General features: G+C 40.1%; 1 protein-coding gene across 10 annotated transcripts in view; it reads right to left on the bottom strand.

The window, feature by feature from the left end:
• Window positions 1–25,161, bottom strand: part of ANKRD44 (ankyrin repeat domain 44) — a 144,715-nt gene that overhangs the window by 41,998 nt on the left and 77,556 nt on the right. For 6 of the 10 annotated variants that reach the window (XM_084523518.1, XM_084523516.1, XM_084523521.1 and 3 more), the window contains exons 4-13: window positions 19,564–19,634; window positions 16,379–16,579; window positions 15,081–15,168; window positions 14,497–14,639; window positions 12,888–13,100; window positions 11,715–11,793; window positions 8,037–8,151; window positions 4,419–4,501; window positions 2,985–3,102; window positions 542–610 (exon numbers count right to left, since the gene is read on the bottom strand). In XM_084523518.1, coding sequence (XP_084379644.1) covers window positions 542–610; window positions 2,985–3,102; window positions 4,419–4,501; window positions 8,037–8,151; window positions 11,715–11,793; window positions 12,888–13,100; window positions 14,497–14,639; window positions 15,081–15,168; window positions 16,379–16,579; window positions 19,564–19,634 — 1,180 coding nt within the window. The remainder of the gene's footprint in view (window positions 1–541; window positions 611–2,984; window positions 3,103–4,418; window positions 4,502–8,036; window positions 8,152–11,714; window positions 11,794–12,887; window positions 13,101–14,496; window positions 14,640–15,080; window positions 15,169–16,378; window positions 16,580–19,563; window positions 19,635–25,161) is intronic. The other 4 variants (XM_084523522.1, XM_084523523.1, XM_084523524.1 and 1 more) reach the window with 1 other exon arrangement.

The following is a 25,161-nucleotide window of genomic DNA, read 5'->3' as shown; positions in this document are numbered from 1 at the left end:
CTCTTCCCCTGCTCTAATTCCACCCCTATGTTTTAGGGAACCTGCTTTGGAAAACATCTGCCTTGTCGAAAAATCACATGACAAAATGCTTGAGAGATTCTGCAGCAATCAAGGAGTGAAATCTCTGCATCCATTCCTGGCATAGCAACACTCATAGCAACACTTCATATGGAAGGGAAAAAAATTTAGGAAGCATGTCAAATAGCAGCAATCCTTCCCATCATAACAAGGGCGCTGTCTTGGGCACATCAGCACAAGAATTCAGGCAATAAGAAAAGCAATAAGGGAAAAAAATAATACACCTGTGATATTTTTAAAACATAAAACTTGAGAGGGTGGGATGGCTTTTATGTATATAATGAAGTCTGCACCTGTATGGCATATAACTGTAGCAGCAGTTCTGTAGGGAAAGCCAAACTCCTACTTTATTTTACTGTCATTTTTCCTGGAACACACAATTTCCAGATGGAGGTGGTCTTTCTTCCTTGACTGCTAGATTCTTCTTTTATTTATTTTTAAATTAACCTCATAATTTACTTACCTCCCACATTTGTCCTTCTTATTAAAATCTGCTCCACTGCTTTGCAAGAGTTTTATACATTCAACATTACTGAAAAGAGAAGTAAAAAATAATAATAAAGCATAAACAAAGCAGAAGCTTACATCTTGATTGCCTCCCCACCCCCAAACGGGAAAAAGTTACTCTACTATTGTACTATTTGCATTGCAATATCAGGGTACAGCCAACTACAACCTGAAATTCAATCACAGCAAACAGAAAGTGACTGTTTAAAAGTCAATTTCCTTTGTTTCTAGAAAACCTCAGACTTCTCTTCTGCAGAAGAAAAATAGATATTTTTTTCCAAAGAAAAAGCAGTAAATATGATCTGAATTCAGTGTGTTTGTAGATTTTCAAAGGGAGTTGTACTTTAATGCTTCCCACACTGAAATGCTATTTTATGAGAGAGCTTTTAAAGTTGTTGATTGCTTATAAAATGTCAGTCTAATAATGAAGAGGTGACATTTAACAAAATCCACCCCCTTCTAGAAAAGCATTCAACAGTAAGCACTGTGCTAAAATCTTGCTTACTTTAGTGAGATTCAATTACAAGAGTTACTTTTAGGTTCATTTTCATATAATTTGTTGACGATAGATTTAAGCACGTCTTTAAGTGCATTGCTGAATAAGAGGCATAAGTATTTAAAATGATTGTCATATTTAAATTGAATTTATATAAGTGGATGAGTTGGGCTCCATTGTGTGTTTTTTTTTTGTTTGTTTGTTTGTTTTTTACCTGTTCAAATAATTCAATACAGCTTCTTCATGTCATTTAAAGCCAGGTGATTTTTAATAGAAAACATAGCAGCTAAATTTTGATACATTTTGTAATTTAGGAGAATAAATGTACGACCCCAAGCCAGAAAGTGACGTAAAGAAGCATAGCACTTTCCAAGACTTCTTTATCATTAACAGGGGCAATAAATCATTTCTGTTCACAACCAGATGAGCAGACCTTTGAAGTATGTTGTTTTCTACATACCCATACAACTCCCATTAGTGTAATGGGAGAAACAGGCATGTGTCAGGGGAAAAAAAAAATAAATGCTTTTTGCATAGCTCCAGCTCCAGGGAAAAAATGGTGGGATGCGGTATGTTGGCGTATGTTCAGCCCTACTCTAAACTGCTAACTTCAAAACACTCACCACAACATACTAAAAATAAAAATACTTGTTAGTGATGACAACTGTAGTAAACCACTGGAAAAATATGACTATTTTCATAAACTACTTTTGCTTCTTATGAAGCCTCTCTTTCGTTCTCTTTTGGACTTCCAGGTTGTTTTTATTATTCTTTTGGAGTGCAGCCTTATTGAAGAGGTAGCATCTGAAGCGTACTATAATAATTTCAATCCAAGCAACAATCATACCTCCTCTATTAATAACAGGAGGCAAGTATCAACAAGAAAAATACCGTAAGAATTATAAAAACGGCATTCAGATCAATTTCATTAGGTGTCTGTAATTACGGGAATTTTGTGATATATCTATTTTGATTCACCAAGAAGAAAAGCAACTTCCTGAAAGATCACCCAGTATTCACCATGGATGACCATTTCTGCTTGCTAAAATCATAGAGAATGCAGACTGGGTTCTAGCCAAGGCTCCATTTCAGCTGTTTTCTGAGCCATAGTCCTCCAAAGAAGAGTCAAAACTCAATGCTTGCCAAATGTTTTATCCTTTTGCTAGGTTAACTTCACAGAGCTCCACTGACAATTATTTGGAAGCATTTAAACTAACTGGATGCTACATTTACAACATAAATTGAGGTATTTCAGTTTTAATTTGTTTTCATGTCATGCTCCCAGCACTCATCAGGAATGCATCATTCTGAAAGACTTTGGCTTTCTGATTTGGTGATTTTTGTGTTGTTGTTTTAGGAACTTCTGAACTTGTACCTGAAAATTGGAAGGGAGAGCTGCATTTGGACTCCAGGGTTGCTGCCTCAAGGACACTGTTGTGTTTTGAGGCAAGAATACAGTCCAGCGGAGGAGGCTGGGAATAACTGCCCTGCCAGCAGCATCCCAGGAGCCACAGCTCCTTCCCCTTCTTCTGCTTTGCTTTAGGAACTGACACTTTTCTGCTCACTACTGGCCCTCAGCAACTCTTATGGCAATAAACCAATCTGGGTGAGTACACAGCACTCCAACCCAAAGCTGAAGCAGTCTTCACAGGGGCACAAAAAGGAAGGTTTACCCTACATCTGAAACTTGTGCTTCAGTCACAACCCAGCTGTCTGTTTTAGAGGAGTCCTTTCAGACCACCTCCTTTGCTTTGCAAGCAATGCGTGCATGAGAGCAGTGGCAAAATACAACCTCAAGTGACCAGAATTTGACATCTGTGGATTGCACAGACAAACTGGCTTGCACCAAATCTGCGATGAAAGCACAAAATAACTTGTAACAGCTACAGTCACAACTACTCACCCTCCTGCAGCGGCAGCGTGGAGGCATGTTCTTCCAAAACTATCAGGGGTGTCTATTTCAAAGCCTGCAGACAGCACGTGCTCATTACTAAACAAGGACACTATGCTATACTTTTGTCCTAGTTAAACCACAAGAAACATTGCAGAGACAGAAAAATCAGTTAGTTAGAAAAAACAGAACGCAAGCAACTACAGTCAGAAAGAGGTTGTCACGGAAACAGTGAGCCGCTGCTCCATTTTGGCAGCTCTATAAAAAGAGCTGTGAAGTCAACAAGAATTTAGTTCTGCATCCAGCTCTGCACCACATCCCTATTTAAAACCACATGACAGGCATTCAGGAGTTAGATACTTATTGAGATAACTATGACAGCAGGACATGGAGACGGAAAACATGAAGAGATGAGAAAAGCTACAGAGTCAGCCTGAGCATGAAATAGGGTAATTTCTATTGTGTGTGGGTTTAGGTTTAGTTTTTTGAAAGAGGCTTCCAGGAGCATGCAGGGATTGTCATGAAGATGCAGAAGGCCAAACTACAAGCCTGTCAGTGGTCACCCAGAGCTTTCTTTCCCTTCCTGATCTGATGGTCAAGACCAACAGATACCTAGGTTTACGGTAATGTGGTAGGGAATTATCATTTTTCACACTTTTTTATACTTTAGGTGATTCAAGCTTATGGAAAAAAGTAGTTATAGGAGATTTTGTGTGTTGAGTAATGAAATACTTTTCTAGGAAAAAGAAATGATCCTTGTTAGTTTTTTTGTGTGTTTCTTGGTTGGTTTTTGTTTCTTTTTTTTTTTTTAATTGGGTTTTTGTTTGTTTCTTTGTTTGTTTTTTAAACTCACAAAAACTCTTGCCTAGAAAAAAAATATTTAGGATTTTGCTTATTACTGCCTCTTTTGAAAAGGTTGTGTCAGCAGACTCCTGCTGCTTTTGCTTTGGGCTCTGGTAAGGATGCTGGGACTGCTCTCCATAAACTACACCTTCACTAATTTCCCCTCCTGCGTGTGCAGAACTTTGGCCAGCCTTTGGCCAAATTCAGAAACATACTTTAGCTGTAACTAAGATACAGATACAAATACCTGTGCAAGTGTGGGCTTAATAAGGAGATAATTTTGTCTATTACTTCTTTGAGGAGAGGGGAAAAAATGGTGTCTTGCATGCCTAAAATTTGGAAAAGCATCCTAAATTTTCTCCCTCTTCCAAGTGAATTAATATAAACTCTCTTTGCCTACCAGGAGAAAAGGGCTTTGGGCATGAACAATACAGGATGCAAGGAATTACCAGCATGCTGTTAGGAAAGCCATACACCACACTAGACAGCAGCACAGGAAGTATTTCATTTGAACAATTCACAACAATGGGTATAAAGGGGCTGTAAGCAGCACAGACGCACACTACTGAGCTCCACAGATGCCGCTTGCCTTGGTTTACTTACCCGATGACAACAATTTCCTGCAGCAGTCTGAGTGAGCATTCAGGGCTGCTAGGTGTAGAGGGAACATGTTGTGGATCCCACACCTGAAAGGCACAACAGCCTCATTAGATGAGGTCATGTAACAATACAGGTGGCGTACAAACACAGCACATGAAAAGGTCCTTCCATGAAGGCAGCATGTTTGATCCTTTTTAAGGAAAATTCTTCCTGCCTTGATAATTTTATCTCTATTTCCTTACCATCCTTCTCAGGAGTTAAAAATATTCTGATACAGAAAAATCTTGGCATTATGCTTTGAACAGAATGTGGTAGGAAGGTTTCTAAAAACGGGAGATGAAAGCTAAGGTAAAGGAGAAAGCAAGGGAGGAGACACTGCTAAGAATCAATCTCCCAGCATGGGATGCACGTATTTCTGCATCAGCTAAACATACCACAGTGGCCATTCTGAGGGGTAAAAGTAAACACCAAAAGCTTTTTAGTATTATTTCTGAAATCCATTTTTGCTGCAGTAAACGTCCCTTAGATGACTCTTGCTTGGGTTTTCAAAGCCTCCCATTCTTCCCTCTCCCCTGGGGATAGTATAACCAATGATTCTTTTTCACATTTTCCTTTAGGGTGCCATGACACCTAGGGTTTTCCTCCCACATTCTAATAACTAATCATCTAATCCTGTTTGCTCCAGCTACTGTCATCACATGCTCTTTCACTCCCCCCCCCAATACATAACCCTCCTTTTCAACTACACTATAAACTCCTCTGAGCAGACATACTGGGTTACAAAAACAAAACAAAAAAAGTAGACACCTATCTTTATGCTAAATCTGTATCAGGCAACCACATAGTTCACTCAGCAGCTTTTATTAACATCAGCAAATCGTCCCAGTTCAGACCCTAACCATGCCACATGCTTTAGAAGACTTCTGGGTTTGGATATCTTGGCTTCTGTCATTGAGCACTGATTTGTGATTACCATCTTGTTATTCTAGAAATACCATTAAGCAGTCCTCCAAGTGCATATAAACACAGAGCCCGTGTAACCAACTATCTCAACAAGATTATTATCTCCTGACTGCTCCAGCCAATATGTTTTTGAAAAATGACAAACTCTTGAACAACAGCAGATGGATTCTTCTCTGTAAAACAACTGACAGATGAATGAGAGTGATCACCTCATGGAAGAGGATTTTAGATCCAGAACAAAGGCAAAGGAACTTTTTTTTTTTCCTGCAAGATTCACCATAAATCATAATTGTTTATCATGCTTTAGACAAATAAGTGTTTGGATATTTATAAGCATATCTTATTCTCTTCAAAATTTTATACATGTGCATTTAACAAATTTGGGGTTGCATTAAACAACCTCATTCCTTCCAGAATCCACAGGCCCATCCTTCCTCTTTCTTCACATTACATTTGTCTTCCTTGCTGCTTCACTACATTAAAGAGTGACCTGAGGTGCTGCACAAATATTCTTTTGCCAGCACCATTTTCTACATGATGGATTAAATCTCTTAAAAGACGATCTGTCAGTCTGTTCTTTAAAAGAAAGCAGCACAAGCTTCATCAAGCTGCTGCATCTGTATAAGCAGGTTGCATTGTTTTAGCTGTGGACTCATTTATTTAAGCAAACATTGGACATTCCGTATTGACATTGCTTCTACACCCATTTCCCTCCATCTCCTCCTCCATCTAGCTATCTCAAGCAATATTTTTCTTCTTTTAGGTCCAGATTTCCACCCAGCACATGTTTTGGCTAGTTTCCATCAAAATACACTCTGCACATCTGCTAGCCAGTCACACTTCTACAACACTGTTCACACGGGTTCCTCCCATCACTTACACACTCTCTCCTTAAAATGCAGTTGCCTCAAAGACTGACTGAGCTGTTTGCAGTTGTTGCTAACACGTTGAATTCTCTCTTTCAAAACCAGTTTGGGGAGCTCAGCCAGAGCTATTCACACGCAATACATATAAAAGCCCATTTCCAGTGTTTCAACGCTCCTCACTCCTCTCGTTGAGCACAACAGCATCACTTGGGTCTGCCTGGTATCTCTGGTTATCGAATTTCACTTATTTCTGGTGCTGGTAGATGTAATTTATTTGATCAATATTCAAGTCACCCAAGTGCAAAATAGAAATTTCTAACTGGATGACCTTGAGTCCAAGAGGGGCTATCCCGTAGCACCTCATTTTACCCTGAAGCTTCAAAAAAAGAGGCAGACATACTGAGACATACTGTACTGTCAAAAGAGCGAGCAAAAATGCACATCTATTTAGACACCAAGATCTTCACATTGGCTATGTTAACAGAATCCAGTAACATTAGCTGAAGCCTGTGGAAATTCATTACCCATGACAACTGAAGATCTGTTCCACCTTCTGCGATTGCATGGTGACAGTCATATTTGATATATGAACGTAGGCAAAAGTGTCACTTCCTTTAACATGCTCAAGCAAGCAAACAGAAAGAGCTGCAAGTATTTTCAAAACTAAAACCAGCACAATTACATCTGCAATCAGATTTTTCTAAGAAGGTAAGTCAAGAGGAGTTATTCATTTCTACAGTGCATTCTAGGTGGAAGACTCTTAAATTTTATTTTGGAGATGTGCAGCTAATAGCTGAAAACATATTTATGTAATCAGAATCTGCTAAAAACACACAGTATAGGTATCTCTTATGGCATGATATTACTCTGTTTTTAAACCCCTTTGTTTACCTTCAGGTTTGCTGTTTTCTTTTTGATGGACTACAAGAACCTGAACATAAATTATGAATACTCAACTCTTAAAAATCAAGCACCTCCCAATGTTTGGGACTATAATAACTGTCTGTTGTGGGTACAGTCTTGACACAAGTACAAGAGAGAAAAAAAAAAAGAAGAAAAAAAGAAGAGAAAAGGGAAAAAAAAATAGCTGAACTGAAGCAGAAAACACTAACAACATTTAGAAATTTGTGTCCAATTTCAAGTCATTACCCCTCTATTCAAAAAAGCCCCACGAATCAAATAAAATCAGTTCTATTATTTCAGCCATCTGGCTATCAGAAACCATGCAAAATCAAGGCAAGCTCTACAGTTATACTGAGATCAGGCTTAGTAACATCTGCTTTGCAATACTGCAATTCTATTGATTATCCTATGGCATATCAAAAGTTATGAAATAACAGAATAGTCATGGTGTAGGCTAAATTAGATTAACTTAAATTCTAGGGAATATGCGTACAGTTCCCTTTCGAAAAAAAACTCAAGTGCCTTCAATGATGTTTCCTATACAAACTCTTTGCTACATTCCTGCTGGAATACCTGTGATCAAGATACACTTTATACATACATACTTCATGTACGTTTTATGTCCATGTGCCACATCAAAGCTTCAAGAAAAAGCAGTACTGGCACTACCTGAAACCACATAACTGTGCACAATAAGAGCTTAGCAGGGCTTCCTTCCCTTCCACCTGCACCACCATTCATACTTCAGTCCCTTGTCACCCATTGAAGTGTAGTACAAATACGTTTATCCATTTTAGCCTCCATACTTCAGGAACTGAGGAGTAACTGTGGTTCCTGGCACTGGACATAACACTCAACCTTTGGAAGCAGCTCCATCTCAGCCACCTACTTGGCAGTATCAGCTCCACTGGTTATGAGGGTGTTAATCAAAAGCTCATGTCCATATCTTGCAGCCACGTGCAGAGGAGTGTTACCGTCCTTATCAACACAGTCGATTTCCCCTCCTGCAAAAGACATTTTCATACAGTTTAACACCAAAAGATTAAGTGTGGACTAGAGACCACAAACGATATTTCTCCCTAGTGAATGAAGCATAACCAGGCGACTGAACTTCATAGACCAAGAACTGGCACATGTGGCCCAGGCAGCCACTGGCACTGCACGTGGTCTGCCTGAAGTGCTTTCACCTCCCTAACTTCAGTGGCGGGGAACATAGGATGACATACAAAGGGCAAAGAACATGATTCAGACTTGCTGCTCACCTAAAGGTACAAACGCATGCCTCCTATTAAAGTAAAAGAATAAACTGCTGAAATTGCATCATGATTTGTTAACACATTGCCACTGAACCTTACCTATAAGGCGTCAATGTTAAACAGATCATTTAAAAAGACCAAAAGGAACACATTGCAAACTACAATTGTTTTGTGTGCCTTTTCCGTGTCTTACAACAAAAATAGACTGCTCTGTGTTTAACAGGGGCTGAGAGCAGCTGACAGGGAACAGCACAATCACCTTTTCCTTGGTACATCTGCTCAGCTCTACCTAGCAGAACATCAGCCCCCATCCTGAGGTGGAGGCTGCATTTGTCCTGTTGTGTTTAAGAACTCATGGATTTCTCCATGGGATACAAAAGGGTAAGAAGGGACTTCAGGAGGTCTAGTCAGCAGTTCAGGTTATTCTTTGTGATCTTGCTGACCAACATCTGCCTAACCAACCTGTGAGACCTCAGTAGACTGACACTCCACAGAACTCCGCACAACCTGTTTCAACATTTTCTTGCCCTATATTTAATCATCAGAAATTACTACACAGGGCTTAAACAGAACATTTCCTGTTGCAGTTTAAGCCTGTCATCTCGTGTTTTATCTCTTCTCTACTGCAGCTTTTGGCCCATGCAAAGATTCCTATCAAGTCCTTGTTTTCCTTTTTGGACCAAGCAACCCTCATTTTTTCAGTCTCTCCTTGCAGATCAGGTTTGCTGCACTCCAACCATTCTCATCCTTCCCCCAGTTTTCTACAGCTGGCCCACATCCTTCTGGAAGGAAAATGTCAAAAGCCAAAAACCGTACTACAGCTGATGCCTACCAATTCTGAGCTGAGCAAAGGATTAATCACTTTATGCCTTCTGGCTGTGCTATATACCTATATACTCCTGTATGTTGCACATTTTTTGTTGGTGGTGGTGGTGTTTTTTTTTATACTCTCTCTCTTTTTTTTTTTTTTTAAGCTGGCAACACCAAGACATTGTTGACTTGACTTGTGTTCAGCTTCTGATCCACTATAAACCCCAGATCAGTTCTTGAGGAAATGCCACTCACCTGGCTGCTGCCATTCTGTATTTGTGTAACTGATATTCCTGCCTGTATGTGCTATCTCTCCTTTGCTTCACTTGCATTATAACTTCTTCCTCCAGCTGTACAGGATCATTTTCAATTCTCACTCCACCTTCTGCCAAACTAAAAGTCTCTCCCAACTTCATGCTTTCTCCAAACACTAAAAGCACATTTTCTATTCCACCATTCAAGCTGATAATGAAAATACCAAATAGTACTAGACACTGGAGAGAAACTCAAAATTCTCTTCATTACACTTTACATTTATTATTAATGTCTTAGTTTTTCAACCAGTTACACACCCACACAGTAATATTTTCATCTAGACTATACTCCACTTGTTTGCTGTGATAATACTTCAGGAAAGTATTTAAAAGTCTTGCTAAAATGAGGATACGGTAATATTTACTGCATTTCCACCACACACAGGAGATAACAGGCCATAGAAAAAAAAGAAAAAAAGTCCTACTAAAGAACTATACAAAATTTTATAATTGTAAATAAAGTTCAGTGAAATGCCATAACAGATTCCTTCCCTGGGGTGGAGTCTCCATCCATAGAGGGAGGTCTCCATGATCATTACCTGCCCACAGAAAAGTCAGAGGACTGTGCTATATTCACAAAGCCCATTGCCCTCCTGTAGATGAGAACTATGTTTCAGCATACTTCACTCTTGTGGAAGCTATAGCAGATATTGCCTACACCCTCCTTAAGTACTCAAAAAGTCTGTTTATTCATTCCTTTCAGAATTTTTGGCTGACATATATAAAGTTTTCCAGCTTCCCTTTTTGCCCATTTTTAAGGATGGGTATCATGCTTGCAATTTTATAATTTTAAGGTAAGCCAACTTCCTCCAAAACTCCTCAGAAACAGCAGCCAGAAATTGAGATGTTTTTACCCAGTTCACTAAGTACTATAGGATAAAGTTGCATTTGTTTAAATCATTGACATTTCTCTCTTCTGCAATATCCCATGGCAACAAGGCATAGATTCACTCGCAATCAGACGTGTGTACAAAACTAAAATTAGAGGGGCGACGAACAAAGAAAGAAAATCAAAAACAAAGTAACTTGAAGAAGAGTAGAGCGGCTGAAGGACAGATGAAGAACTGCCAATCTTTTCACACACAGATCCAACACAAAGCAAACAACAACCATTACATCAGAGAGCATCTTTCACTAAACAACTCTAAACAACACTAAACTGCACTTTCTTTCAGCTTGCCCAAACTCATTTTTTTATTACTATTTTATTTATCCAGGAATAGATATGGCAGTAAGTTGTATGACAACCTGAAGGAAGCATGACCTACTGAAGGCTTCTGTTTAAAACACAGTCTTCTGTACACGTAAGCACCCTTGCATTTACAGCCTAACTTTTCAGACTTCTTAAACATCTCACACAGAGTATCTCTATCAAGGGATACAGCAGTTAGATTAGGTTCCAAGTTTGGAATTGTAGTGAAGAGAAGAGAGAAGAGAGAAGAGAGAAGAAACAGAAAACCCAGACTGTCCTGTCTAGTATAACAGCCAAAGCTAGGAAGCATAAGTAAACAATCAGTACTAGCCACCTCTGTCAGTCAGAAACAGGTCTCTGCCAGATCTCCAACAATAATATGTTATATGCTTGGACAAAAGAGATACTTAATGAATTTGACAGGTAATCCAGAATCCTGAAATCTGTTCCTGGCTATGCTAGAAAAAACAGGGTGGCGCTGGTCCACCCTCCAGAATATTTATTCATCGCTTAGTGAATAAATAAGTGTTCACACAGTGAAGACAGGAGCAAGATACAGAACTAAAGGAGGTGAGGGAAGTACAGCTGCTGAGTGATAGGACAGAGAAAATAGTGTGAACTCTGTGAACACCACAGCTCGCAGGGGAGGACAGTTAGAAACTTTTAGTTTTCTTACTCTTTAAAGCATTTTGGAAAGTTTGTTGTGTCTTTCTGTCATCAGATAGAATGCCACAGCTTTGAACTCTTGTTTTCAGGTTAAGAATCACAACAGACCACTGTCAGCTGGAGGAACATGGGATTTTGTTAAGAAGCAAAATCTTCACTTGTTATGACACCGTGGAATGAGAGATGTCGATACAGCTCCAAGTCAGAATTTGACGGAGAGTTGAACACCTCTCAGAACAGTCCTTTGGCAGTCTGGGTCAGAACTGAAAACTGCAACCTCTAAAATGCCTACACTTTTGGAGAGGTATTGAACAGGCACCAAAACTCACCATTCTGAATGAGGGTCTGTGACCGCGTGAACCTCCCATGGACAGCTGTCATGTGCAGCGGGCTCTTCCCATCCTTACTCTAACAGACAAAATGTAAAAACAACCATTCAGCATGTAAAGTAGGGGTAACAACTTGAAGTTTCTCAGCTCAACATCGTACAGCTTTTCTTCAGATAAAACCTCCACTGACTTCTGAAGACTATAGGACTGAATCTGTATGTGATGAAAAAGTATAAGCATATAAGTAAAACAGTTCTGCAGCAATAAGCAGAAATGGGCTGAGGTACAATTAGAAAACAGGGAAGACACATGCAAGGAAAGGTACAATGAGTTGAGATAAATGTTTTGGAATCTAGAGAAAACAAAACGAGCTTGGGAAAGCTGAGGAGCTGAGAAAATAACAGGGGAAGGTACCTGCGTCACTACTCACATTTATTGGCATAGGAGTTTCACATTTATTGCTGAGCACAATTCCTAATTTCATTTCAATAATTCTGAGTTTAAATAGTGCACTGACTGTCCGCTCATCTCAAGGGACCTGACAGAGGTGTTAAATGCTAGAAGACCAGTTTTACAGATGAGAAACTAGAATATACACAGTTTAAAGTAGCCATAGTCTTATAGGAACTCAGAGATTTTAGTTTTCTAGCAAGTCCCTTTGAGGTTCACCAAGATGTATCACTTGCTCTTTTATCAAGAGAATTCAGATAACCTAAGCAGAATCATGCTTTTTAAACTCAGGCCTCTAAAATATGTAACAAATATTCTCAAGGTCTTACTTCCCCGGGAAAGTCAAAAGAAACTTGTTAGAAACAGGTTTAATGAAACCCATATTGCAGGTGGAGGGAAAACACCAGAAAGGAATAGTTCCTGGACATACCACCATTGCCTCTGTCAACAGTTTCACAGAGCTTCAGGGACTAAATTCTAGTAGTGGTTTATGAGGAGTGGCTGGCCCAGAGTTTAAGGCTGCCGTTACATCTATCAAGGCACTGAGAGCTCCTCTGCTGGAAGTTAACCTCATTCAAACAGCTTAATGATCAGCATTCTAAGCATCACTCTACTTCTATCAAGGATTTAAAGCCTTGCTGTACTTGTTACTACAGTTCACAGCCTCGTAACGTAAGGAAAACAGGATAAAGCAAAATCAAAGAGCTGAAATGCAAGTTTTACCTGAATGTTAACATCTGCCCCATTATTCACTAGCAGTTCAAGACACAGTGCTCCATGAGTGGAGGCAGCAGCAAAATGCAAGGGAGTGAATCCGTTATTATTAGGCTGATTTACATTAGCACCATAGTCAATCAGCTCATTAACAACAGAATCCTGACCATTGTAACAGGCAATGTGAAGTGCAGTATTTCCATAAATGTTCATTTCATCAATCTAAGACAAAAAGACACAGAAATACAGACATCAGCTTATTGTTTTACATAACGCATCACACTCTGCAAATGGAAATAGCTGGAGGCTTAAACTACCATAGGGCATATTTCTCACCAACAAATTTCATTGATAAAAATACGCTCCCAGAGAGCTTAATTTAAAGTGCTTTACTTTCATTATCATTAATGTCTTATCCTACTGGCAATTTCTAAAAGCCAGCCTGAAGCTTAAAGCTGATAGCAGGACTATGTAATGATGATGATGATAAAAGTCCTAATGACTGGAAAGCTTTTATATATAAGTGAGAAAGTAGGATAAAGAAAAAGCTCAGAAACTTAAAAAAAAAAAATACACAAAAACACCTTCTGTTGAGTTTTTGTGAGTAGAATCAGGTTTAAGATCTCTTTCCAGAGATTCCTTTTGGGAAGGGAGTGAAAGTGTCATAGTGAAGGGAAGGAGGAATTGCACAGCCATTTACACTTCAATAAGAAACTGCTTTCAGCAGCTCAGTATTACGAAGATGTAATTAAGATTACATTACTTCTTGATGACTGGCTTGGAATTCAAGCACTGTTCTGTAAAATATGGCAAGACAGGTTGCACAAAAGACTCATGGATGCTGTGAATACCCTTCCACAAAATACAGGCATCTCAAAGCTCATATCTCCAGTGACAAAAAATATGGAAGTTGAAGGTAATTATTTGCATGGTATTGCTGATAACAGAAACACCTATTCCTCTTCAACTTCACAGTCAACAGCCTGTAAAAACAGAGTCCTGACACCTTTTTGGTAGGTCAAGTCAGCTGGCTATAAAGCTGATAAATGCAATGTCTTTATTTGTTATCTTTAATCAACCAGCACAGACTCTTCTGGTCATTTCACTGTTGCTTTAGACCACTGAGTTGGCAATATTAGACTAAGAGAAGTCTGTGCCCTGAAATAAAAACCTTTTCTGGAATGAAAGTGATCTTTTTCCTTCCCTCCATCAGCTAGACAGGAAATGCACATCCTAAACTTACACAGCCTAAACTGCTGTTTTGGAAAGTACTCCATGTATGTGTTGTGAACAACTTCATCATATCAAAGGGAATGCCAAGCCAAGGGAGACTTAATTACTCCATCTTTCTCTACAGGAACAACATATACTTCCTGATTATTTTTTTTTTTCCTTCAGCAAGGTAGCCTGGAGTTTACTGTCCATACCACACGTTTTATCTTCCAGAATGTTTTCTGGTTCCTACACCAATAAACTATACATAGCACCAGGTGCTTTTCATGGTCCAAAAAACAGGAACAATTTTCTTTAGAAATTCTGCTGATGTAGCAGCATCCATAAGAAAGAGGAAAAGGGTATCTCCAAATATGGAAGTCATAAGAAGCACATTACCACATACCTCTACCCCCAGGTTAAGGAGGTGTTTCACAACATTAATCTGCCCATTGGATGCAGCTGCATGAAGTGGGGTGTAACCCTTCTTGTCTTTACAAGTCACCTCTGCACCATGATTAATCAGTAAGGCAACAACTTCCAGGTGACCTTCAAAAAAATGAAAAAGAGTTTTAACAGGTATACCAGCCTCACTATCCACAAATTACTTCTTTTTTGCCAATGCACTGGCCCTTTCACTGATGTTTCACACTGTTCCCAGAGTTTTACAAAGAAAAAAAAAAAAAAAAAAAAACACTTTCATAATATTCTTAATTATAGCTCCAGACCTGGTCAAGAAATGCATGCAACCCACATTCCCCTTCATCAGATGGGTCAAAGTTCACTTTACTGAATTAGTTTTCCAGTCATTAAAAGAACAAAAACCACAGCTAAGTGAGCACTGTGTATTTAAATCAGTCAACCCACTCTCTGAACAGGGTGAATACATCTCCCACCTTCCACAGACAGGTCTGTGTCTTGTCCATTGTAAAACACGCTGACAGTTTGTCAACAGGAAATTAGAACAAGAAACAACAACCTGAGCCTTACCCATATACGCTGCCCAGTGAAGAGCTCTTCTGTCCTTTTTATCGAAAGCATTGATGTTTGCCCCCTTGGCTAACAGCAAGTTCACCATCTAGTAGTAATGAGAGCAAGTAAACAAACCCTGTGGATCAGACACTCAATAGCTTATAACAAAGCATTCTAGTGATAAAGTTGGGATCATAAAATCAAGCTGTTTTGTATGAGATACTGAAATTCTAGGCAGTATGGCTAAGAAGTGAAAAGCTTTTTTCCCTATTATCAATCATCCAATGTTTAGAAATAAAAAAAATCAGGTTAAAAAAAAAAAAAGAAAACCGAATGTCATTCAACTAGTTTCTTCTCCAGCAAAACATTCTGAAATCATAAATTACAGAGCTGCATACTTGCTTTTCTCTTGTACAGTGCTTTTCCATCAGTACAGAGATCATCTAATAACAGCATAATTTCGATTATAATTTCTGATATACTCTACTCAAAATATCAGGAACTTTATATTATGACTGTTAGATTCAAGCATTACTATCTTTTTCCATTAATAGTTGGAAAAAGGCCAAAGCAGTAGTTTAAAGGCCAAACACTATCATTATTTTACAGGAACTACTTTTCCCTTTCCTTCTTTTAATTACAGTGTCAACTGATCAACTTTTGTTGACGGATTTCTACTGTTCCAGTTGAAGACATTTTATTCTAGATGAACTTCAGGTGCGGAAAGAATCCTTCCACACAGATTTAAAGACTATCAAAACCATTTATGAAGAGTCATTATTTACAAAACTATGTGTTTTTTGTATAGAAACTGTAATAATAAATAGAAGGAGGGTTTACTTGCATAAGGTAAGGAGAAGCAGCACGGATGATCTCAAAAAAAAAAAAAAAAAAAAAAGCACATTTTCTAGAAGACTAATTAGAAAATCAGACTGGATCCACACAGCTGAACTTTTCTTCAGTATGAAATGAATCTAGCAGTTTTTCCTTCTTTCCATTCTTCTCTTATTTTCTCAAGCAGTTAAGCACAAAATAGCCCAGGACACACTTGAATTGCCAGGGCTGGTGGCACAGCCAGCTCCTCAAGTTTGCATGCACAGTTCACTTGCATGCCAGCTCTGCAGACATGCTTTCCTGCCACTCTTACTTCTGTAGATAGGTAACTTGGCACGCAGTTTGGGAAGCAGCTGAATGACAGCAATCACAGGTGTCAGGGATATGAGACTCAGTCCAGACCCAGCCATAGTGGACAAACATTTGAAAGAGGAAAAAATGAATAAGTAATCAAAGATCAATTTTGCTATTAACCAACTCACCTCAATGTGGCCATTCAGAGCTGCATGGTGCAATGCTGTCCGCCCACCTCGGTCGGAGACGTTGACGCTGCTCAGCATGGGAATGATGACTTCTGCGCACTTCACTGCCTTGTTTGCAGCAGCCACGTGCAACGGGGTCTGCCAGTTCTTGTCCCGAGCATTGACATCGGCTGAGTGCTTAATCAGTACTTGCACTGCTTCCTGCAACGGGAGCACTTAAGAGCTATAAACAAGCAGTTTGAATAAATACAGAGCACATATTCTTGACAGCTCAGGGCTGTTATGTATGCATTTTACTTACGCATCCCAGGCATGGCCAGGAGGAGGGAAAGAGAACAACATTCACCTAAACGACCTCTCAGGTTACTGAAACGGTACGGCTCATTCAAATGTCAGACTGTGCATCACCTTTGCTGTCATGCAGAGCAGTGTGCTTGCAATCAAAATTCCCAAATTAGATTTTATGATATACAAAGCTGCCTATGCAGACAGCCCAACTTGTTTGGTTGATTAACCTTCAATACCTCAGTTGTCCTAACTGTGCTATTGTACCTTAAGAAATGAATGGACTTATCTGAGCACCCTCTTACACATTATTTACAAAATGAAGAGCATGTCATTTTGGACAATGAAATCACAGCAAATTGCTCTACGTTTTATTTATAAACAGGAAAAATGAAAAAAATATATATGTCTAAAAACAAAATTTTAGCTTTGCAAAAACATGAGAATCACAGGCAAGGGTTGACACTGGTGTGTGTCCCCAGTTGCCATTAGCATTCCTTCCCTCCCCAAGGGCTGAGCACAGGCCAAGGGTCTTCACTGCAACATCCATTCTGTCAGCCTGAGACCAAACAACATCTTTTAAGGTTAATTTTGTTGGTTAAAAGTGAATATTTCCCAGTGAGAAAACGTATTCTTCTCTCTTGAGGGCCTGTCTCACTTGAGAATTTACCATCAGCTCTTTTCTGCTCCCACTCATGGAACTTCCATTAAGCAAGCCAGATTTAAAAAGTCTCTCTCTAAGTTACATTGCTTCTTCTCTTCTTTTTTTTTCCCCCCACAAACCAACAAAATACAAAGGAACCTCAGGGACACAATAGCATTCAAGTAGCCTCGCCTGCTAATTACAGCTCACAGCTGGGCAGTGGCAGAGCTGTAGCCCTACATACTACCTTATTCTTTTTCCATAAACTGAAAAGTTTTCTGGTAAGTCCAGCCAACATTTTATTAATAAATAACAAATACATCATGTGTACATTTAAAAAGCACTTTTGTATCTAGAAAGGCCGCAGAGAGTGCCTGCAGTCTGTATCAACAATACATCCCATTACTAGGAGTTTTAGTTTTTTGTTCTCAATTGTTCTCAATCAATTTCTACGTTTTCTACAGCCACTCCACGAACTGTCACCTAACAGATTTGTTCAGTTAGCTCAGTTTGCATCTCTTCAAACACCAAGAATGATATATTGTTCATGTCACAACAGGATTTTCTTTTTTTAAGCTACAGGCCCACTATTTTCAAAGTCATTTAAATATAATTCACTGGGGATATATCCAGCTGTGAAATGAAGTCATCAGGAAAAATCATGCAATTTGACTATTAATGAAGGAAGGAAAAAGTTAAGGGAGAATTTTTAAAAGTAACCAATAAGGACTGAAAATCAAAGCTAATAATAGTTACATATTTATTTTATTTTTTTTAAGTGTGTATGCATTTTTGCTTACATCTGCAGATCTGCTGCTCTATCAGACTAACAAAGAGAGTATTAAAATCTTTATGGGGAAATTTAAATTTTATTGGTTTTGAGAGCATGAGCTAGACCTTTTTCTTAGCATCATTTCTATACGTGCATCCAGTCCGCAGCTATAGCGTAAGCCTCTGTTTTCAGTCTTTACAGCTAACCCATGTTATCGGAGTGAAATCTCTTAACTCTTTCACACCACACACCTTTCCCTGCTGCCTCACTGGGGTACCAGAACTGCCAGCACAAGAGAAGAGCTTCTCATCTTAAACCTGGCTGTCAGCAGCCAAAGAGTAAAAGACAAACCCATAAGAAGACGTGCATTTTCAGTTAGAACTGTGATTAAAAATAAAAATCATGTACTCTGACACATCCAAAAAAAGGAACCAAATACTGCAATTCCCGAATCAGAAAGAGTGTAGTTGTTTTTTAAGGCTGAAGTCTGACCTTTGTTTTCCAACATGGCTTTTTGTATTTTGTCTCATTACAGCATTCATATCCTATCAGATATTCCTTTCAGCGGGTTTCGGTAGCTGCCAGCAGCTGGGAAGCTCAGCCAGTAGCCAAACAATGCCTGAGTTGAGAAGCGAGCCCAGGATTCCTGCCTCCAGGCTTGGCAGGCACTGGGACTGTTACAGAGGTGATTCAAGTCCATCAGTCTCTGGAAAACAGCCACCCTCTGTCTCTCCTACATCCCCTCCCCTTGCCCCCAGCAGCCAAATCAGCCTGCAGTTGGGCTTGCTGTTAACGAGGTATTAAGAGGACAGAAGTATAGAAGAAGGTCCCAAGTGGACAGCCAAAATAGTGGTACAGTTGAAAACAAAGTCATGCCTGAGCTGCATTCCAGTTAGTTACTGTTGCTGCTTCTTGAAATAGCAATGGAGAAAGCACAACGTGATGCCAGAAGATTTCTAGCTGTCAAGTACAAAAATATGGGCATACCTCCTTTATGCATGAATCGAGTGAATTAACAGAAAAGCTAACGGATGCCTTGAAATGCAATTAACCAAAATGAACTGTGCAGTAATACATGTAGGATCACACACACACACATCCACTCCCCTCCTGGCACATACATGTACACAGCATGAACACATCCGTATGGGTTTATTCCTCCTTATTTTACCACTTGATGATGATGACCCTGAAGACCACAGTGACTCTACTCCACTTCAGCCAGGGTCACTCAGTCCAGCTGATGGTTGCTCAGGACAACTTGCTACAGTAACGTAAAGCATCCCACAGGGGGAAAATCAAAGGCTCAAAAGCAACTATAATTAACTGGTAAAAGCTGGACTCTGCCTGCAATGCTGAAGGCCCTCCACACAACAAATGTTCTCCCCGTTTGTCACTGTGCTGCCTACTGTGGCTTTCAGTGATTTGCTTTTTTCCTAAAACTAGAGTTTATGTGCAAAAGCAGAGTACTCAAATCTTACTCACTTCACTCCGTGAAGCAACTGCTCGGTGGAGAGGAGTCAGCCACATGTTGTCCTTGGCATTAACGCGAGCGCCTGCAAGTAAACAAGCAGAGGTTACATCCATGCCTTGGGTGCGACACAAAGAGCATTGCCCAACTGGTTTCCTAGTAACAGCAGCCGAAGCGGATTTACGGCTCTCCTCGTGGCTCTGCTGACTCTTCTGGCACTTCGTTACCCTTAGAAATGCAGTTCCATCTCCTGGGCGGACAGGCACAGGCGCACAATTCAGAAAGAAGGGAACTTATCGAATCTCAGTATTAGCAGGAGCAGCCTCGTCCAGCAGAAGCAGGATTTGTAGTAGGGACTTATGTATGTACGCATGTACTTGTGCGCCTATGGGTGTGTATTTATAGGATTAACAGATACAGGATGTCTGTTAAAATGCTGCTTCCCTGTTGAGCAGATCTTGATGTGACCAAGAAAACACGATGGGGAAGCGTGCCGGCTGCAGGGGAAACAAGTGCCTCCCTCCCCACCTCTGCACCTGCAGGTGCTCCTCAGCAGGCACCAGAAGGGAGATGAAGGGCACTCCCCATTTGCCTCATCCACTGTTCAGTGCTAATGGGCACTCTGGCAAAAGACAGCTGCGCAAGAGGATGGTTTCAGGGTAGCTTGCCAGAATAATGCATAAAGGAAGAACATTTAACAACTACTGCAGTGTTGGGTGACTACAAAAAAGAAATGGACCCTGTACATTTCTGTAATGAGACAGATTTGTTTGAAAGAAATATTAAACTATCCACTGAAGTGATACCCCAAAACAGGACATCTAGTGGAAGGAGCTGGAGAAACTCTTGAATTTTAAAAGGGCTTAACCTGAAAACATTGTACCTCTTAGGCCTACAGCCAGCAGTGCTAGTTTGAGAAGCCTGGCACATGAAGAAAAAATTTAAAGAAGCACAAACATTATGGACGTAGCCTGGACATGCCTTTGAACTTTATGAACAAAGGGATTCTTAAGCTCCACTGTGCACCACAACTTAAGTGCATATAAAATCTTTTAATTAATAAATAATACTCTGGATCAGAAGCTCTTTCTGAAAGCTGTTTCTCAGGAATATTAAGGTACTCGCCTCTGAATCACCGTGGTTATTGGGAATTGTGCTAGATAATCAGAGAAGAAACAAGTTCTTTCAGATTACCACAAGCTGGGATATAATTTTTTGGCTCCAAGAAAAAGAAAGCCACTTTCATAGCTATTGCAACAATCAGAGGCAACACCTCACCTCAGAACTTTGTACCCAGTGGCATAACCTGCCCTCTAGAGAAGCACCCCGTAGTACAGACGGCAATAGTTTCAATGTGTTTTCTACTTAATCTATATATAAAGCAAGGAAGTTGCTACCTCCTTTTACCTACTTGAGAAGGCCATTATGATTGAAATATGTTGGTACTCACTCTGAGGCTAAGCTACCTGAGACGCCTCCAGATTTGCATAAGGCAACCGCCCCCTCCACCCAGGATGACTCCAAGGTACCTTATGTTACACTGATGTGATCCTATAGGGATTTTAGGGATACAAAATGCCTGGATGAATTCCTAATGATTGCCACTAAATGCCTCTTTTTTACATTTACAAATTTATTTTGCATTTGTCTTGCCTTTTTTTTTTTTTAATCCTTGTTTTCTTAACTAAGTTTTCTTTATTTTTCTTTTGGCTTATTTCTGGACATTCACCAAATCCCACAAGCACGTGGTAGGAAATCAGAAAGGCTTATGCACAGAGTAGCAAAGTGTGACCAAAGTCACGTCATTCCTCAGTATTCACCAACTCCAGGAGCATCAGAGAATACAAAGATGATTAGAAAACCTAGGGAAGTGTCTCCTTCAGAAGTTATTCATGCCTTTCACTGATCCACTCACCCTTCAAGAAGCTGAAGAAGGTAGCTGCCAAGAACAGAGCTAAGGAAAACAACAAAAGCAAAACACTACCAGTATAAATAAAATAATCCACAGCGTGTTATCAGCCTTTTCTTCTTCAGCAGTTTTCTGTATTCCCTTACCTCTTTGTGGTTTGGGGCTCTTTATATGACAAAGTAAAATTGCTCTTACATACCTAATTCAACGTGACAGCTGAATAAAGTTGTGATTTATGTTTTTAAAGAGCTGCACAATTCAGCTGCTGCCTATTACAGAAGCCACTGTTCCCTGTGTACTAAGGCACACATTTTCTGAAGAGATGCTTCAAAATATTTCCCTCTTTACTGCCTATTTGCTTCACCAACATTCAGCTTTTAGTTTTCCAGCGGCATCTTGCAGGCAACAGCTGAAGGATGATCAAAGAGCTTCACCAGCACCAAGGCACACCTTCAGGGCCTGAAAATACCTGCCATTTTAAAGGAGAGAACAGGAGGCACCCACCAGGGAGCAATGCTCACATTTTCAAAGGTGTCCTCTACACTTCACAGACTTGAATGCCCTGCAACACCCTGGGGGACAGCTCTTTGAAAGCCCTGAGCAACACAGAAACCCAACTCTGAAAACTCAGGGCTTGGATTGTTAACGTACCTAAAATCACCTGTGTCCAAGAATCAAAACCTTAAATTTTCAAGTCTATCCCGTAACAATTCCTCAGTGTCACCCAGAAATTCTTTACCCTGGATCATGCACTTTAACATGTTTCAATGCACTCCTACAGCAGCCTAAAATGTTAGGATAATTAATACCCTTTTATACACGTGAGAGGCCTACAGCTGGTAACACTGAAACCAGTGAGTATGGTGGCCTTCACAGTACCAGTCCTCCTTGGGAAGACAAGCTCCTTTAAAGTTTTCCCTTAACACCTTCCAAGTAGCCACAGACCTCACAAAATCCCCACTTAAAACATTGCCCAGATAAGAAACTTTTCCCAGCCCTAGCCCCAGACCTCTGCCCGTAGGGCCTGGGCCTGACAGGAAGGCCTGGCTGCTGGAGTCATTCTGTGAAGCTGAAGTAGATGTGCTAACGCACAACATCACAGATAAAATCAACAGAGAGGAAACTTTCTGTAATCCACTCTTCTTTAATATGGCTGTGCTGTAATCTTCGAGATCTTTCACTCTCAAATTTTTCTGCCAAAAGAGGAAATAAATCTAAAATTGCCCCTGTTCTTTTGAGATCAGAAATAAACAACCTGATGTTGGCTTTCAGGAAGGAAGTTAACATCTCTTTATCCTTGCTGTTATAATTCTCCATACAGCACATTTGCCAAACCCACAGGTCTCCAATAAATCTAGATTCTGCAGTCTAAGTCTTTGAAATTTGGAAGGATCAACAGATGAAGGAGACTGTTCCCTATCCTATTAAAAACATCAATAATGTGCGCCTTTCCAGCCCCTGCTATGAAACACAGCAACAGGCATGTGAAAATAAAAGGAATGACCCACCACCACATGCCGAGAGATACACAATATAAGCCAAAAATCAACACACACACACAAATATATGTAACAGAGTAGATGAAATTGGGACTCAAAACAGTAGAGCTAGATGTCAGCAAGTGAACCTAAAAGCCGGGGAACACCTATGTGACAGAAACAGGAGGTTTGACAAGATCTCCTCAGAGCTAAGTCGAAGTCACTTGGAATCTGCCATTCCAACTCTCTCACTCTTTAGCCTGCCATAAAAGAAAAAGCCCTGAATGCAAGTTCAAATCAGGCAGTGCCTTCCCCCTGCTGCCTATGTACTAAGGATGGCCCAGAACCTGCCACCTGTGTGACAGTCTCGCTTCCAAATCTGCATGCCAGGGCTTACCAGGAACCTTTCCAAAGCATGCTGGGGTTTGTCCTTCTCCTCATCTACCATGCAATTTATAGGAGATGGCTGTCAACATTGCATGCACATCCCTAGTGCATAAACATCTTGCCAAGAAGCTCAGAGCCTCTTGACAAAGTGAGGCATGATAACATTGCCCAGATCACAAGTTCGTGTGGGAGGGGGGGAACAAGTGGTAGGGAACTGAGCTCAAACATTATGCCCTCAGCACCAGCTCAAAGCCCAAGAGGGGGAGAGGTACAGGCACGCATGATAATGGAGCTTGGATTTATCCGAACAGTTCTGACACATCCGTGAATGTGTCATCATAAGGAGCTTCATGTACGTGAGGCAGTTACTCTGCTCCTTCTCCTTCTTGACAGGGAGGAAGTGAAAGATCTCAAAGCTCCATGTAGCCAGCTTTCATATAGCCTAGAAAAACCTCACAGCACATGTCTCCAGTTTGAACCACATGGCTATGGATCAGACCTTTGAGCTGATGTAAACCCACCTAACCCTGACATTTAATGGGCTGGGATGATTTATACTAGTTGAGGGACCTGGCACTGCGTCTCCTGTATCAATTCCAAACAGATTCCATTTCAGTGGCTAGAAAGCCATTTCTGGTATGAGTCCAAACACCTGGGTAGAAGCTTTATTCATTAGACACCACATTTATTTGCACTGCCACTGGTTCATGGGCCACAAATCTTAGATGTGCATGTTTCATTTAATTTCTCTCCTGAGCCCTATACAAAATGCAATGGGTTGCTAGCTCTCTCAGCTTCTACTCAGGCTGCGAATATTATTGTTTGAGCCTTACAGCGAGCATTTTTGTGCTTCCCCTCCATGAAAACACCTTCTTATTTTTTGTCCAACAACAAAGCTTTTCTTCTTATGTAACTTAATTTTATGAACAGATTAATCTTTTATGAAACACTGTTTTCCAAATGAAGAAGTGAAACAAAGGGAAGATGCTGCTGTTCTCTTTGGAGCCTAGTTCACTGCCAGATTCCAGTAACAACAAGGTGTTTATAATAATTCACAAACCTGCTCCTCCAAACCTCCAAACCTTCTCTTGGGTGCAAGTACTGCTGTGTACCACGAGTAATGATAGTTCAGATATTACAGGACAATCAGTAGGTAGAACATACAACACAAGATTAATTTTGACTCATGCTGAGTTAGTTGGGAATGACCCCCACACAGTTCCTTCAGATTGAACTCCAGCGCTGCCCCACTGACACAAAATAGAATTAGTAAAAGCCCACATTATGAGTTTTTCTCCATTCACTTAATCATAAAAAGGCAAGATATATCACCTACATTTGTGTTGTGACCAGAGAAACCCTACAGCCTGTGTATAACATTTTGGCAGAGAGGTGCTGGAACAAAGTGGCTAAAAGAACACGATGAAGTCCCTTTTCCTCATTAGGAACACAATGAAAAACAAGATGCAGAATGTACCCTGCCTTCATCAGGATGTTGTGTAATGCTATTGGGATTCAAAGGAGAAATGGGCAGAACTGCTTCGCTTTTCTCTTTAGGTGGCTATTATTGCCTGTGCTGCTACTTGAAAAACTTGAAAAAAAGGCAGGCAGCAATGGAATACCAGTATGTTACAAACAACATACACTGCAAGAACACACACGCAGATTAAGTTTATTAACTCTTATCTCCTAGTGAATAAAAATCTGTTTGCATCGAACACGTTGAAAAAACATCCAAGCACAACCCATCAGCAGAAGAATGTTCATCTAAATCATTTTGCTGCCATCAGGGTTAGAGCGGAAGGATCTGATGCACGATGTCAAACTATACTCATTAA

The sequence above is a fragment of the Aythya ferina genome (assembly GCF_964211825.1).
Source record: "Aythya ferina genome assembly, chromosome: 6".
NCBI lineage: Eukaryota > Metazoa > Chordata > Aves > Anseriformes > Anatidae > Aythya > Aythya ferina.
This window is presented reverse-complemented; position numbering and strand designations above follow the sequence as displayed.